The sequence below is a fragment of the Rhynchophorus ferrugineus genome, unplaced genomic scaffold (genome assembly GCF_030347505.1).
Source record: "Rhynchophorus ferrugineus isolate W39M unplaced genomic scaffold, kcgeb_rfMv2 rfM9, whole genome shotgun sequence".
NCBI lineage: Eukaryota > Metazoa > Arthropoda > Insecta > Coleoptera > Curculionidae > Rhynchophorus > Rhynchophorus ferrugineus.
In genome coordinates this window covers 42379566-42394844 of record NW_027472588.1, presented here as the reverse complement: position 1 = coordinate 42394844, position 15279 = coordinate 42379566, and the positions used below count along the sequence as shown (strand labels likewise).

At 31.2% G+C, this 15279-nt stretch overlaps 3 protein-coding genes across 6 annotated transcripts in view; 2 read left to right on the top strand and 1 right to left on the bottom strand.

Moving 5' to 3' along the window:
• LOC143203046 (protein vein) overlaps positions 1-10302 on the top strand; it is a 144547-nt gene extending 134245 nt beyond the window's left edge. The window contains exons 2-6 of one of the 3 annotated variants that reach the window (XM_076415147.1): positions 4263-4431; positions 4694-4723; positions 5634-5825; positions 7787-7848; positions 10125-10302. In XM_076415147.1, the coding sequence (XP_076271262.1) occupies positions 4263-4431; positions 4694-4723; positions 5634-5825; positions 7787-7848; positions 10125-10153 (482 nt within the window). In that variant the 3' untranslated portion in view covers positions 10154-10302. Of the gene's footprint in view, positions 1-4262; positions 4432-4693; positions 4724-5633; positions 5826-7786; positions 8692-10124 lie in introns of those variants that run through there. The other 2 variants (XM_076415144.1, XM_076415145.1) reach the window with 2 other exon arrangements.
• Positions 10303-11745: 1443 nt separating this feature from the next.
• Positions 11746-12797, bottom strand: mad2 (mitotic arrest deficient 2). Its single transcript, XM_076415141.1, has 3 exons — positions 12580-12797; positions 12376-12522; positions 11746-12325 (listed from the first exon to the last, which is right to left on the bottom strand). The coding sequence occupies exons 1-3, from the start codon at positions 12653-12655 to the stop codon at positions 11931-11933; spliced, it is 618 nt and encodes a 205-aa protein (XP_076271256.1). The 5' UTR covers positions 12656-12797; the 3' UTR covers positions 11746-11930.
• Positions 12798-12871: 74 nt separating this feature from the next.
• On the top strand, positions 12872-15230 carry LOC143203042 (ATP-dependent DNA helicase 2 subunit 1). Of its 2 annotated transcripts, none has more exons than XM_076415139.1 (8): positions 12872-13001; positions 13073-13344; positions 13390-13647; positions 13698-13876; positions 13935-14188; positions 14432-14615; positions 14673-14940; positions 14997-15230. In XM_076415139.1, the coding sequence occupies exons 2-8, from the start codon at positions 13075-13077 to the stop codon at positions 15147-15149; spliced, it is 1566 nt and encodes a 521-aa protein (XP_076271254.1). In that variant the 5' UTR covers positions 12872-13001; positions 13073-13074; the 3' UTR covers positions 15150-15230. The 2 variants fall into 2 exon arrangements, with proteins under 2 accessions (XP_076271254.1, XP_076271255.1); XM_076415140.1 differs by having other exon boundaries at positions 12965-13001; positions 13060-13344.
• The last annotated feature ends 49 nt before the right edge of the window (positions 15231-15279 follow it).

The window sequence follows — 15279 nt, the reverse complement described above, 5'->3', positions numbered from 1 at the left end:
CTAGAACAGCATAATGCACGAAAAAAACACCAGACTGTCGATATTTCTTGATATAATGCTCTATCAGCATCAAAAGCATCAAAGGATGCATTCCTTCTGATACTGATTGGAAAATATGCGCAAAACTTCAAAAAGTAGTTTCGGCGAAAAAGCTTTTAAAGTTTGAGGCAGAAATTCGAACAGTACATAATAAGTAATAAGAGTAATACAGTACTGTTGTACGATCATCTAGAAGCCCTGTTGCAATATGACTAGTTTTCCCGAACAAACAGGCCACCAATTTCTTTGAAGTACTTCGTGTGCGAATAACTTTTGTTGGATTTGATTCATCTTGCAACACCCATACAGTCGACTGGTCCATACTTTCGGGCTCATACGAATATATCCATGATTCGTCTCCTGTCACGATTTTATAAACGTCTTTTGAAGCTCCGCGGTTGGTTTTTTTAAGCATTTCTTTGCACCAATCGATACGAGCCTTATATACGCGAACATAACTTTCGCACAGCTAAGTGTTCGTGTAATGAGCACACCTTGAACATTCTTCTGCTTCAAAATTGAGAATCTCTAAAATGATTTTCACAAACCCAACTTTTTTAGAAACAGCTGAGTTTCAGGATAATTAATTGCAAATGAATTGTGTCATTACGGCGTCATATTTTTCAAAATCCGGTGTTAAAAAAGTTGTCACATCACAAAATTCACCGTAACTCCAAAGTTAACTCGAATTTTGAAGTCTCGTCTTGAGACCATATTCTCGAAAGTCCAGATTTCAAAATTATGTAAAAAAATCCCTAGACCAAACCTAGACCACTTTAATATAAAAACGAATGCTGCCAATTAAATATAACGAACAGATATTATTTGCCACCGGGATGGAAAATAACAATTTTTAAATAAAATACGGGCGCGTTTATTTTTTCCTAACGTCATAAATTAAACCTATCACATGGCATAATATTAACCATAAAAATCCCACCAAATTTATGTCTAAAAAAATATATAAAATATATTTTAAGAGGCCTTATTTTTATATATTTTTTTTCGTTCGGTATATATTCGATTTAACGTTAATATATACTGTATTTATTTAAAATTAAATAATATTCTTTATAATATGATAAATAGTTTGTACCTTCGCCAACTTATCGTCAAATAATCAAAAGCAAAGAAGATAAATTACCAGTTCTTTGTCAAATAACGCTTCGTATCTGATGTAATTAACTAATTATTGCTTTTTTGCGATTTATTATCGAAATTGAAGCCGGGCCTATTGTGAAACTCGAACATAATCGGTAGCACTTAAAGTTTAAAGAGTTATTTTTAAGCAGCCACGTTGTTTTTCTACCTGCTACACCACTGAGTTTTTGGCGTCGTGCCCAGCGTTGCGACGCCCGATTTTACAGTGTTGCCAATTGCTATTACTCATGATCTTTTCAAAAATCACTCTCGGTCCGCTGATTATTTTAAATGGGGGCTATTAGTCGTATAACACGAACCAGATCTTGTCTATCACAATGACACCATCATTTTTTAAGAGCTTTTGCTTCTGAAAATTGTTTCTAGATATTTTGGGATCACTTTTCTCCACTATTAACACACTATTGTTGTGATATAAACGCCATTTCGTATGCTCTCTCCGTCATTTTTCGAACTTCTAACATCGTCTTTACACTCCACCTTCATATTCTGATTTTTTTTTATTTTATATTTTTTAAGTTCATATTTGTATTAGTTTTTGTATAATTCTTCCAACCACACCACACAAATTAGTTTTTTCTATTCAACATCATTCCCTTTAAGGGCAATACACTGATTATAGCGACCCTTCAACTTTGCGATACCATTTCTTCCAGCGAGCACGCTTTTGAGATCTGAGAACAAGAAATAGGCGCTGTGGGCCTGATCTGAAGAATACGGTGGATGAGGAAACAAGTCGAAGCCCAATTCATGGATTTTTGACACAGTGCATCGTCTTGGTGAAGCAGTACTTTGTTTTTCTTCAAATGCGGCCGTTTTTCGGCGATTTCTTCCTTCAAACGGTCCAATAACGCTATGTAATAGTTGCTGTTGATGGTCATTCCTTTTTTAAAGTAGTCAGTGAAAATTGTTCCTTACGACTCTTGCGTTTTTACACAGTGTGTGCAGTCCACTCGGATGAATGCTCCTAATCATCAACTCGTCGTTATTTTTGGTCAAAAGTGAGCTCGCGCGGCACCCAGTTTGCACAGAGCTTTCTCATACCCAAATATTCGTGAATGATATGATGTACACGTTCAGTTGATACCTTTAGAGTGTCTGCTATTTCATTCAGTTTCAATTTACGGTCATTCAAAATTATTTTGTGGATTTTTTTTAATGTTTTTGTCGGTAACAACCTCTTTTGGACGTCCACTGCGTTCACCATCTTCGGTGCCTATTTCACCACGTCTAAACTTAGCATACCAATTCTTGATGGTTGATTTTTCAGGGGCAATGTCCGGAAACTCGGCATTAAGACAAGTTTTTGCTTCAACTTTATTTTTCCCTTCAAAAAACAATATTTTATCAACACGCGAAATTCCTTTTTATTCATTATTTTCACAATAACAAAAGTTGCTTCACTCAAAATGCTATAATTCACAAACTAATGATCCAACAGCTATCAAATTTATACACGCATGTTTTGACGGTTAGGGCTAACTAAAAAACATATGGATTGAATTATGGTAGCGCCATCTATAGGCCGGGACTTTTCAATTGACCTATTAGGTAATAATACTACTACTAATACAACTAATATAATTAATACTACTATATAACTAATATTTTATGATTCAACTAATTATTGTGATTTCTATTTAATTAAAATAATTTATTATTATGACCCGAACAAAATATTCAAAAAACTTTGAACAACTCGATCTTGCATGTGCTTATTTTAAGATAGACAGAGCAAATTATAAATAAACAGGACACTACATTACATGATTCCTATTATTAGTTTTTTTCTCAAATAAATAAAATAAGAGCATTAGTAAAGTAATTGCGAGCCAAGTACTATTTTTCTGTATAGATGTGGCAATGGTGTTGTCGTGAATCACTCTATGACCGGTCATTCTCGCCAGACGTAGCCCATTCGGCTCTTTTCAAGCGCCGGGACGCACGGAGGAACAGCGCGACGGCGGGAGAAGCCAGCGTAAAAAAAACAGACACGCGCACACTCCCGTAGTATGGAAAATGGACGGTGTAGGCTGGAAATGCACGGGTCTGGACATACCCACGTCAATTCTCCTCCAAATCGCATAAATATTTCGGATGTTTCCAACTGCTCTCTTGGCACTTACCAAAATCGATTTAATGAATGGCCACTGACGTAAAACCGATTAGATAATCCGTCTGGGATCGTGCGAAGTAGGTGTACGGTATTTAAAGGGTGTGTCCGCTAATTAACCGGTCAATTTTGAGTTAAAACTGCGTTCTTTCCTTGAAATATTGGGCAAAACAACCGAATAAACACCAAACAAACTTTTCATTTCATTTTATTTTTCCTAACTACATAAAAATAACATTCATATATGTCATTCCAAATCTATAATTAGAAATAAATATATTAATATTTAAATGGTTATTTTAAAAAAAGATGAAGAAATACAGTAATTTCTAAGAATATTACAAATATAGGTAACAGCCACATCTGTCAGACGTACACTTAACTACAGTAAAAAAATTATGGAAATTAAAGGAAACTGTAAGACAAATATTAATAATACAAATGTTATACTATTTCCTATTATTTCTGTGTATTTTATCTGACAGCATGAAAATAACCTTCTCATAGGACATTTCAGACAAACAGCTTCAAATAAATCTACTATTTCTAATTCTAATTAAAAAATTATGTTTATAAAAATATGAAGATAATATTATCCGACTCAATTAGCAGCAACATCTGTGTTATACAGATCCAACTATTCCAAAATGTAGTAAAAATTAAAGAAAACTGTAAACCAAAATGTTACTAAATTAGAAAAAGTAGATATTTCAATATTATTATAAAATTATTTTTAAAAACTAGAAAGATATAATTTTATCATTGTAAGAGTATTAGTAACACATTTTTACCAGCGGCGACATCTGTGACATATGAATCCAACTACGCTAAAGATTTAATAAAAATTATAGAAAACTGTAATCCGAATTGTCATTAAATTATACTTAAAAAGTAAAGTAAAAAAACATAATGCTTCAAAATTAATTATCATTGATTTCTTTTTTTTCAGAACCTAAATCTTTAACGATAATAAAATTGGAAGAAAAATCAAAAAAAAATAATAAGAAAAAACTGAAGATAGTCTGTAAAGTCCGAGGCCTGCCAATATTCAAGATATCTTGGAAGTTCAACAATGACACCATCAGTAGCGGCAACAAAGTTGGAATTCGATATTCAAAGTATGTATTCTACGACAAAAATACTTTATATTATTCTCTGATGCCCTGGTAATCAAAAACGTTCCGTATCTAATTTATTCCCTTACGTATAGATGACGCCATACTAAATGTCGATAAATCTTATGCAACCAATTATATGTAACCTTTGAAGTTTCCACAACCCATTTAAACGTACATTTTTGTTATGGGTTGAGTGAAACTTTCTTAACAATTAATGTTTTACCATAAACTAATTAGTCTGTTTGTTATTACTGCTACCAAGTGAGTTAGATGATATGAAAGACGATGATTGGTAAGTCGATGAAAATTAATTAGAAAGAGGGATAAAAACGTTGCTGAAATATCCAACATTAGATTTGTATTGTGAAGTCTAAGTTTTGTTTAGGAGATTTAATGATTCCAACAGAACTATTCCGGCTTTAAACTTATTTATTCCGCTATATGGAATTTCAGAAACTTTTCATTCTCTTTTGGTATGTACGACGGTTTTTAGTTTGACGCTTAACACTAACGCTGGTTTTGAGGGGTTTATTCATGACCAGTCATGCCAAACTTTTATAATATTGTTCACACGCTAACAGTGTTATTTGGATTTTAAGTATACATACTGCCAATCAACTATCATACGTCTTCGCCTCAGTAATTACATTTAAGGTTTGTAGTAATACTTCTCGATGAATTAGACGAATAAAAAATATGTCTGGTGTAGAATTATTTTTGTATATAGCATATTGTTCAATAAGCTTTCAGATTTAGTGAAAAACACGCGGTTTTGTGGTCAGAAATATACGGTTACCATACTATAACGCATTTAGCTGGTAAACAATATATGGAACATTCTGATATCTTATTAACAAAGCTTATTAAACAATATTTTATCGAAATTTATAAAATAATTAATTATTGTGCACAAATAAAGAAAATTTCAAGAGGAAAATAAAATAAATTAATGAAATATTACCAAAATCTTTGTTTGTTTCTCAAGAACTCATGACCTCTGAGTTTCTTTTAATTAAAAAAACAAGAAAAAGTTTATATTTGGTGTACAAATAAAATTCAAACCCCTATAGGTTACAGTTATTTTTACACCAAAAACAGCTGAGCTAGTATTCTTTCGCACAAAATAAAAGGGCAAAACCATTCATCACTAATGAGTCTGAAGGTGTATAGTTTATAATTACAAAAAAGGTTTGGCTTAACAGGACTTCGAGTATACTGGTGATCAGGGATCCGTCAGAGCAGAACTTCGGCCACTACGAATGTACAGCGAGTTCTGTGAATGGCGCGATCGTTTCCAAGGCTATAAATGTTTATCAGCAGTGCAGCAACCAGAAGAAGGATTTCTGCCTCAACGGAGGTCGCTGTTTCACCGACAAACATACAATCTTCTGCGAGTAAGTATATACGTAATTTTTTCTCCTTGGTATAAGAGTAGACCTTTATACACGTAAAAACTTTTGCATTATTTTTAATTTTAAAGATTTATTAAAAATATCACTGTTTCTAAAATATGGACATTTTTTGAGCCAGTATTTGTTTTTTGCAACAGCCAAGAAAAATATCGATATTTTTTTATTGTTCGATATGTCGATACATTTTTTAAATATCAACGTCAATATATCAATATTTTTTAAAATACCAATGGCCAACATCCCTACAACGGAATCAGTCTACAAAATTCAATTTGAATTAGTACTGGTGAGCAATGTTGCCAAATGTAAATCGACAAATGTTGTAAACCAAAATTCGGCAAAATTTTAATTTTGACGTCACAAATTTTGATGCATTTTGACGTTCTAGAACAGTCAGTGCACGTCGTAAAAGTTTATGACGTATGCACTTTGCAATGTTGCCACATCAAATTTGACTTTTTGATCTGGCCGTTTTTATAACCTTTAAATATTGTCATTAATGTTTTGAACAATTTTGCAGACATTTGACAATTTTAACCAATACCTATACAGATCAAATCTTGTAGAATTATTAAGTTGCATATTCAGACGCATAATATAACATTCTGTCTCACTTTAGCTAATATGGAATGAGAATGAAAAGTCTGCTACGAGCTTAAAACCGTATGTAAGCGTATTTATAAAAATGTGAATTTCACATTTTTACAAATAGCATTTGACAGTACATTCGATGTCATCTATGACATATTGGCTGTTTTATTGAAAGGACTAGGCCGTTCATTAAAACAGTGAACTCGCGCCATCTAAGTGTAGGACGTCAAAACGTTGCAATGTTGCCGCATCAACTTTGAGTTTCAGTTCATTTTGGCTTCGACATATAACAAAATTCTAACCTAAACGAATGAAATGAAAATAATGAAACAAAAATAATGTTATCAATTATAATTTATTTTAATATTATAATGTATTAAATACATATATTATCGAAGGACTTGCATATACTATAAGACTATAGTTAATTCTACAGCCGCAATAGTTTATATAGTCTATTCAAAGTTATTTTGTACATACGTCATCTAAATTTGTGACGTCAAAATGTCGCAATGTTGCCGCATCAACTCTAAATTTTAGTTCACTTCGGCTTTGACATATAACAAAATTCTAATCTAAATAAAATAATTGAACAAAAATGTTGTCAAATATAATTTATTTTAACATTATAGTACATCTAGGAACTACAGTTAATTATACAGCCACAATAGTTTATAGGTTAGGGTTATAAACTCGTACCACTATTCCTTTCAAGAATTTTGCATACGTCTGACAACCGGACGACTTTAACAGGCTCATTCGTTTAGGTCTTCGAACTAATCAGGTAGCATTGTGTCTCTTTTTAACTAGAATAAAATGAGAAGGAAAATATTGTCTGATTCAGAAACGAATTTACAAATTGCAACAAGCAATACATTAAATATCTTGATAATGCATGTACAAAAAAAAAACTTTGAATAGACTATGGGATAGGGGTGTTGGCCACCAAAAAAATCGATATTCGACATATCGATATTTAAAAAAATATCAATCGGATATATCGAAGAAAGAAAATATCGATAAATTTTTTCAAATTAAATGTAAGAATTCACCAACCCTTATTAATTAAATACCAATTTTAAAGGTTTATTGAAAATTTTATTTATTTTGAAAAAATATCGAAAAATATCGGTTAAAAAAATCGATATATTTCGCCAAAAATATCGATTTTTTTTTCAGAAAATATCGATATATCGATATTTTTCTACACCCCTACTATAGGCATGTAGGCAATTCTATTAGTTGTTATATGCAGCCATATATACAACGTGCCTTCACCATATAGGCGCCGCCACCCAATTATTTATATGTCCAACATTATCTAATTTAATTTTTTCTTGCCAATTTTTCAGATGTGCCGATGGATTTGGCGGGGAACGATGTGAGGCCAAAAATATAGTTAACCCATCTGCCAGTATGTATCATCAAACCCCATCATACACATGTAAATTAGGACTATCAACAAAATATTATTGCTAAATCTGTATCGAATATGTGTCAAAAATACCGTCACACCGATTGTATATAACGATTCCCGCCCCCCTGTCCGAGACTGGAACGGGAACACTTGTATATTTGTACATGATCCTATTTTATATAAGACTGTTAGAAAAAGATTTATCTTTTTATATTGACTATATCGCCGAGCGACCCTCCATGAAAATTTCACCCTTTCGCCCTCTAAATGCATTCCGACAAACAATTAAACTTATCGATTGGCTATCGTTTGATTAATGAAAAAGTTGAAAATCGAAAAAATTGAAACCTCCTTAGCCGCACATCAGTTATTTTATATACTGTGTATATACTATTTGTACTTTTATAGGGTTTTTTTTTGTACGAAGCAATAATTTATTGAGCAAAATCCACCTAATCGAATAGAACGACTTGTCCACTGTTCGCAATCTTGTAACGCAAATAACAAATTGCTCATTAAATGTTCTTCCTTCCTTCCTTCAAATATATACTTTAAGAAATTTTATGTATCCTTTAATATTTATACCTAAATAAACTAGAGATAGAGAATGGATTCGTTCGAATAACTTTCTATTTATCTATTTGGTGGACGATGATACATACCTAAAAGAAAATCAGGGACCGACCTTATACTAGAGTTATTTTTTTGTATAAAAAATTGTAAATATATTTATTTATTACATCTACACTCACAACAAACTCTGAAATCCAGAAGTATTTATAACCGAAGAGAATCGAGCAGTTTTGTCACTTAATAAAACGACAATTATAAAACCTACAACGATTGTATTATTTCGAAAGTCCTAAATTACAGCCACGACAGTTTTCTTAAACTATCGATATAAATTCCCCGAGAATTAGAGCCGTGGGAGAATTGATATTAACTAGGTATGTAATAAGAAGGTTTTCCTTTGATTTGCACAAATTAACCATTACTAATCTAGATACTATGTTTTTTTAGAGTTGTTGTGAGTCAGGTGTATTTATTTAACACTTAGAGCATGGAAATGTAGCGAAGTAGGCTGTAGATGACGTTGCTCGTTTTTTTCCCACTTATATTTAGACTAATTGACACTGACACCCGATGACACTGACGGTGAAGTTGACAGCAAAGATCACAACTAAACAAAAAATTAACTAACTTAGAATAACAACTAGGATTTACCTGATTTTAATATTGTAAACTAATTAAATTATTTCTGTTAAATCTTCTGTTAATATGGCGAATAACACGTCACTCAATAAGTCCCGATAATTAATAAAACTTTTGAAATGACCCAATTCATTGATTCACCCAATTTGGTTGACGTTTTCATCGGTTTGTTTTCAAAATAACAAAAGTTATTTAAAAAAGACACCGCAACTGTCATGAAATTTTGACACGTGTCATTTCGACTTTTGTTTTGAACCATTTTGGCAACCAGCCAAAATATTAAACATATATAACCCGTCTAATAAAACAGTCAATACACGTCATCAAAATGTATGACGTCAGGGCATCGCATTATGCCTCATCAAATTTAACTTTTGATTTACAGCGTTTGACAATTTATAATCTCTAGTTATTATCACTGTTTTGAAGAATTTTACAGACATTTGGCAACATCCATATCAACCCAAATCAAATTTTGTTGTCTCATTTTTTAAGCAAGATAAAATGAGAAGGACAAATCTGAGTTTAAAAGGAATTTTACATTTGTACAAAATGCAATTGGCAATATATTCGACGTCATCTATGACATGTATCGACTGTTTTATTGGACCTTTCAGTTTTCATCAGTTTTTAAAAGGTTAAGAATAAAACATGTCCAATTCGATTAATCAGCTATTAAAGCTTAGTATAAGAATAATTTTGTATTGTTGCCAATTTATTCAAATAATGGTAGCAAAAAGGAACTAAGATAAACAAACAAATATAACAATCTGGCAACATTGCGTCCCGCCTGCGTCTGAGTACTCTTCCGGCTTATTGAGTTTCGTGTGAAATAATAAATTAAATTTACTCTTAATTAAAAGTCACTTAATCTCAATATTTCATTAAATATAAGGTTGGGAAACAAGTAATTTTGGTTTTTTCTAATACATCGGTTTTAAGTTCGATTAAAATAAACGACATTACTTTTTGCCCATCCAATTATTTTTTTAACTGATCATAACATGCACATCTTAAATATATCGACTGTTTGTACTTTAAAATGTATTTTCTTTGTTTAGAAACTACTACTGACTACGTTGAATCGTAAATCGTCATCAGGTTTTGTGGAAGGAAGATCCATACGAAGAGGAGTCTCTTAGAAACAAATACGCAGATCGATTGAAGAGTTTCTGAGGTAAAACTATCAGCTCACGAGGTTTGCGTTAGATTGAAAATCCGCGATAAACCATTGGAAACTTATCAATCTATCCTACGTAATCATACCAAAGAAATTCAGAACAGATGTAAATACTCATTAGCTAATTATTTATTAACTTCATTAAAACATCGTTTCTGTAACGTGAATATGATAATTTACTGTTAAAATACTCGCAGATTGTGATAGCGACTCTCCGCCATTTCATCATATTTTTTAGTGAATCTCTGGCCCTTTCTGTCGCGTGTATATTTAGGATTTTTGGTACTTTTCAAATATATAATATATATTACATGATAGTTACACTATTAAACCTTTGTTAATGGTTGCAATACTCAATATGTAAGTGTATGTATGAGAATATTTAATGTAATTTATGTAACATCAGTAAACCAACATTTTAAAATTAGTTCATCACAGAATTTATATTATTCTACTCAACTCATATAAAAGGAACTCACGCATGTCTTTCTTATTCATTAAAATTGTATCTGCTTCATTATTTAATCCACACGACGTATGGACACAAGTAAAATCGATATACCATAGAGAATAATATATAATTCCAGAAAGTGTTATTATGATGTAATACAAAAATCGTCAGTATTATTAGCAAAAGTTTTACTGTTATGCTTGTTAAAATGGGTAGGTTTAAAAAACCACATAATTCCATTTAACATTTTTAAATTATAAATATTAACTGAATATTTTTTTAGTCTCTCTAAATTATATTTTGCACCTCTACCTACTTGTACCCTACTAAATGATTTTTATGATTTGTACAAGAAATCGTTATATAATTAGACAAGAACTATTTAAAATACAATATTTAAAAAAAGTGTTTTGATATTCTCCTTGCCCCCCTGTCCCCCCCCCCCCATATAAACGTAACAAATGAACGAACTTTTTTAAAAACTGAAAATTTTTCAATATAAATATACTATCAAATGTAAGTGTGTCAATTATGGGAAGACAATTGCTGTGACTTTGACAGGTAACATGTGGCAAGTACCCTTATTTAACAAAAAATGCAAATTTACAACTCTAATCGCCCGTATTAAAAGGTAATTAAAATTTTCACTATTTCTATATCCGAAAAAAAGGTATATTTTTATGGGTAATATTTTTTCTATAAGCCTAGTATACAAGTTTCATTTTGTTTTGTGCATACAGGACTACAGAACACATTATACACTTTAAAATTCAGAACTAGTGTGCATAAAAATATTATAGAATGATTTTTTTAGTCATAATCCAAATTATTCATATCAATAATACCATAAAAATTTTAGATTTTAGAAAATATATAACATACAATTTTTAATATTTAATTTTTTTTAATGTAATCTAATATATGGATTGTTTTAATCGGAAGCAAAATATCTTTTACAATTTCCCTATTCAAAGCACATTGTTATTTACATTAAACATGAGATAGAATAATAGTTTTAGTAAGTTTATGGTCAAAGGAAAAAAAACTAATATTGCCCAAGTAAATATTTTATTAAATGTTTTTATTCAAATTTACATTACAGGATTTAATTCATTACAAAGAAGCAATTACTTGGAGGAAACAAATATTTTTTATGAAATTGTTGTACTTACACATGTAAAAATTATATAAACCTTATACATATAAAATTATACTACAATAAAAGTTATTCTACCTTCAGTCTTCATTTCGATATGTAACCACCGTCTCCATTTTATGTATATTAGTTGAGAAAGACCTCATTTTAACTGACTGGGCATTTTTAATATTAGCTGGTTCCCCTTCAGCCCACTCTTTGGGTAACTCAATATCATCTTTTGTATACACTTGAATATCAAAACTACATAAACAATCCAGTAATGGTAAATAGGTAACAGAGGAGGTAATTTGCTTTAAGACATCTCTGATTTCATTCTTGATTTGTTTAAGTGGCTTATCGGAAGTTTGGGCTTCTCCTTGCTCAACATCTCCCTCATATTCGACCTTGAAATCCCATCTTTCCATTACCTCCAGAGTCTTTACATTTGTTATTATTAAAGCCACTTTATTTACTAATCTTTTTAATAACCATTCTATAATGGAAATTTGAGAATAAATCGGTATAAATGACTGTATTAGTTACCTTTTAGTTGTGCCAAAACAGTCGACAAATATTCTTTAATTTTATTATCCGTTGACATCAAAATATTTAGCCCATAATTCTCCGTTGCTTGAAAATTTTCTGGCGGATACAATCCTCTCTGGTACAATATAGAGTTTATACCGTAATCTACAAATGCGGGAATATATAAATATATGACATAAATGAACGTGATTTAAAACCAACTTAAATAATCACAAACTATCTCTGCGGAACCTTTAACAGTGATAGCTGATTTGCTTTTCACAGCAGCGGTCGCCATCTCCGGAAGTTTCTGCCAATCTTAAATAACATAAATCAAAAGGAAAATACAACTTTAAACAGCAAAATTTCGTTAAAATTTTGAGATTTCGAACAGTTAGTTAAAATCTGTCAAAAGTGGCGCCACTAGCAATTATCACCATCTCATTTTAGAGCACCAGTATTTTCTTTTTTTAGAAAAAGACAAACTAGAGTAATTTAAAGTTTTCTTCCCTATGATGGTAATGAATTGAATCGACAGATGGATAATATTATCTACATATATATGAGTATTCTTCATTACTATTAAAGAAGCAAAACAATGTCAAAATTTTTAGATATTTGAGGTTATTCAATATTTGAATAAGGTATGATTCTAAATTAATTATATACTAATAAAAAGAAACACCAATATAATTAAATAAGGTTTTATTTATAGAAATGGCCGATGAAGATGAATATGATGAGGCTCCGGAGGAGTCATTTACAATAAATTTCAAGCCGTCCTTTGTCATAGTAATAATAGATGCACACCCATCCATGTTTAAAACTACAAAAACTGCTGATAACTCAGAAACACATGCTTTTAAAGATGCGCTTACTGCCTGTTATTCGATTGCGGATTCATTAATATTTTCCAATCGTAGGACAAACTACAATCAGTTTGGAATTATATTAGCAGCTGAAAATGATAACATCAACTTGATTGAAGTAAATATTTTAGTTATCTGCATACTTGTAACTGATGATTGGTAGATTGAAGGTAACTTATTGGATTCTATAAAAGTATTGAAAGAAGAGTGTTCTTTAAGCAATGAAGAACTCAAAGCTAAATATGAGAGGACTTCCCAAACAGATTTGGGAAAGTTGTTTTCATTATGTAAGAGGAAATTCAAAAGTATTAATTCAGTGTATTACAAGAGGCATCTGATTTATATCACAAATGATGATTACCCTGTTAATGGAGATGACCACAATAAATATGTGGCTATAAATGAAGCTAAAACATTCGAAGTATGTAGATACATGTGTATTTTAACATTTGTTATTTTAGTGTTATTTAGGGAAATGATATATTCTTTGAGTTGATTACTATGAGGAGTGATTTTGATTATACCAAATTTTATAATGAGCTTTTTTATTCATGCTCAAACATTCCTCCAGCAGATATAATCTGCCCAGATAAGGATGGTTTGGAGGATAAATTAAAGTCAATTATTGTTTTTCGATATACCAAATTAAGGTAACATAATATAATATAATCAATGTTATTTTTGGGCTAATGAAGATATCCTCTGTAGAACCCGGTTTTATCCATTTTCTAATGAATACAGCAAGTATTTAAAAGTTTTAAAGGTGAATTTTATTAAAAAAGCTAAGCTGATAAACAATAAAAGAGTGTCAAAAGATGATTGGAAACCGGTAAAATGTGTTAAGAAGCCGAATATTGGTGGTGATTCAGGACAATATAAATTAACGATGGGAGTTGGAGAGGAGCCTTTTACTTTTAGTGCTTCAGATGTAAAGGAATTGAGGTCTAATGATTTGCCTTTGGGTGAGTACTATGTTATTTTATGTATTTGTTTTAAAAATTGTAAAATATTGTATATTATCTATCCCCACTTTTAATAGAGTTAAGTTATTTAGTTTCTGTTTAATTTCTCGGCATTTGACTTATAACTTGTGATATTTCCTACGCTAGTTCTTTGTTGTTGAAAATGCTGTTTATGAATGTGAATAGCTAGTACGATTAAAATATCCACTGAACCTAGCTAATGACTTGCTTATGCTTTTTCAGGTTTACATCTACAATATGTTTCTAATAGACAACTAAGCACTGGTGTTTTACTGAATCATACGAGCATTCTTATGGTGGACCCCAAAGAGGATTTGAAATATTTCGATGAGTTCTGGCAATACTGCGTTAACAACGACAAAGTCCTCGTGTGTATCAGAAAATATCAGCGGATATCCCCCATCAGGTTCGAATTATCTTCAGTTCAAGCAAGTACGAAACTTGTACTAAAAATATTTCTTAGGTTCGTCGAACTAGTTCCCAAGTTTGCCAATAATCAGAGACTATTTTTGATTCGAGATCTACCGTTTTGCGATGAATATGCTCCCTCGAAACCTACCGTCAAACACATTCTCCCGTCTTTCGATATTTCGGAAGAAAAACAGCAGACCATCGAAAGATTAATTGACAGGTTGTCGTTCGATTACGATCCGAAAACTTTCAGAAATTTAAATTACGCCAGGAAGAAGGCCTTTGTTAAGTCCGAACTATTGAAACAAACCGAAGAAGATGTAATCAACTTTTTAAACTAACTTATTGTTCGTCAACAACTCACCTTTGCTTTTAGGTAGAAGATATCTTTGCAAATTGCTCGGAGTCAATAGATAACGAAATCGGCGAGATTGCGGACACAATAAAATCGTTGTTTCATCTAAGCGAATTCAAGGAAAAAAAACGTAAAGCGACTAGTACATCTGGAAGATCTAAAAAAGTTTGCTGAAATAAACTAATAATTTTTTATAATTTACTATTCAATAAAAGTATTAATCTTGCTGAGTTTAAATAAATATATATAAAATTATTTCTTGATATTTTTTTTTTAATGTATTATCAACCAATACGTTGCTGTT

What these genes read in the sequence shown, in the direction of transcription:
- LOC143203042 (XM_076415139.1), top strand. Translation starts at nt 13,075, where the DNA reads ATGGCCGATGAAGATGAATATGATGAGGCTCCGGAGGAGTCATTTACA. An exon ending in ATGAAGCTAAAACATTCGAA is followed by an intron (nt 13,648 to 13,697) that starts GTATGTAGATAC and finishes AGTGTTATTTAG; the next exon opens with GGAAATGATATATTCTTTGA. An exon ending in TTTCGATATACCAAATTAAG is followed by an intron (nt 13,877 to 13,934) that starts GTAACATAATAT and finishes TATCCTCTGTAG; the next exon opens with AACCCGGTTTTATCCATTTT.
- mad2 (XM_076415141.1), bottom strand. Translation starts at nt 12,655, where the DNA reads ATGGCGACCGCTGCTGTGAAAAGCAAATCAGCTATCACTGTTAAAGGT. An exon ending in GATAGTTTGTGATTATTTAA is followed by an intron (nt 12,523 to 12,579) that starts GTTGGTTTTAAA and finishes CCGCATTTGTAG; the next exon opens with ATTACGGTATAAACTCTATA. An exon ending in TGTTTTGGCACAACTAAAAG is followed by an intron (nt 12,326 to 12,375) that starts GTAACTAATACA and finishes TTTCCATTATAG; the next exon opens with AATGGTTATTAAAAAGATTA.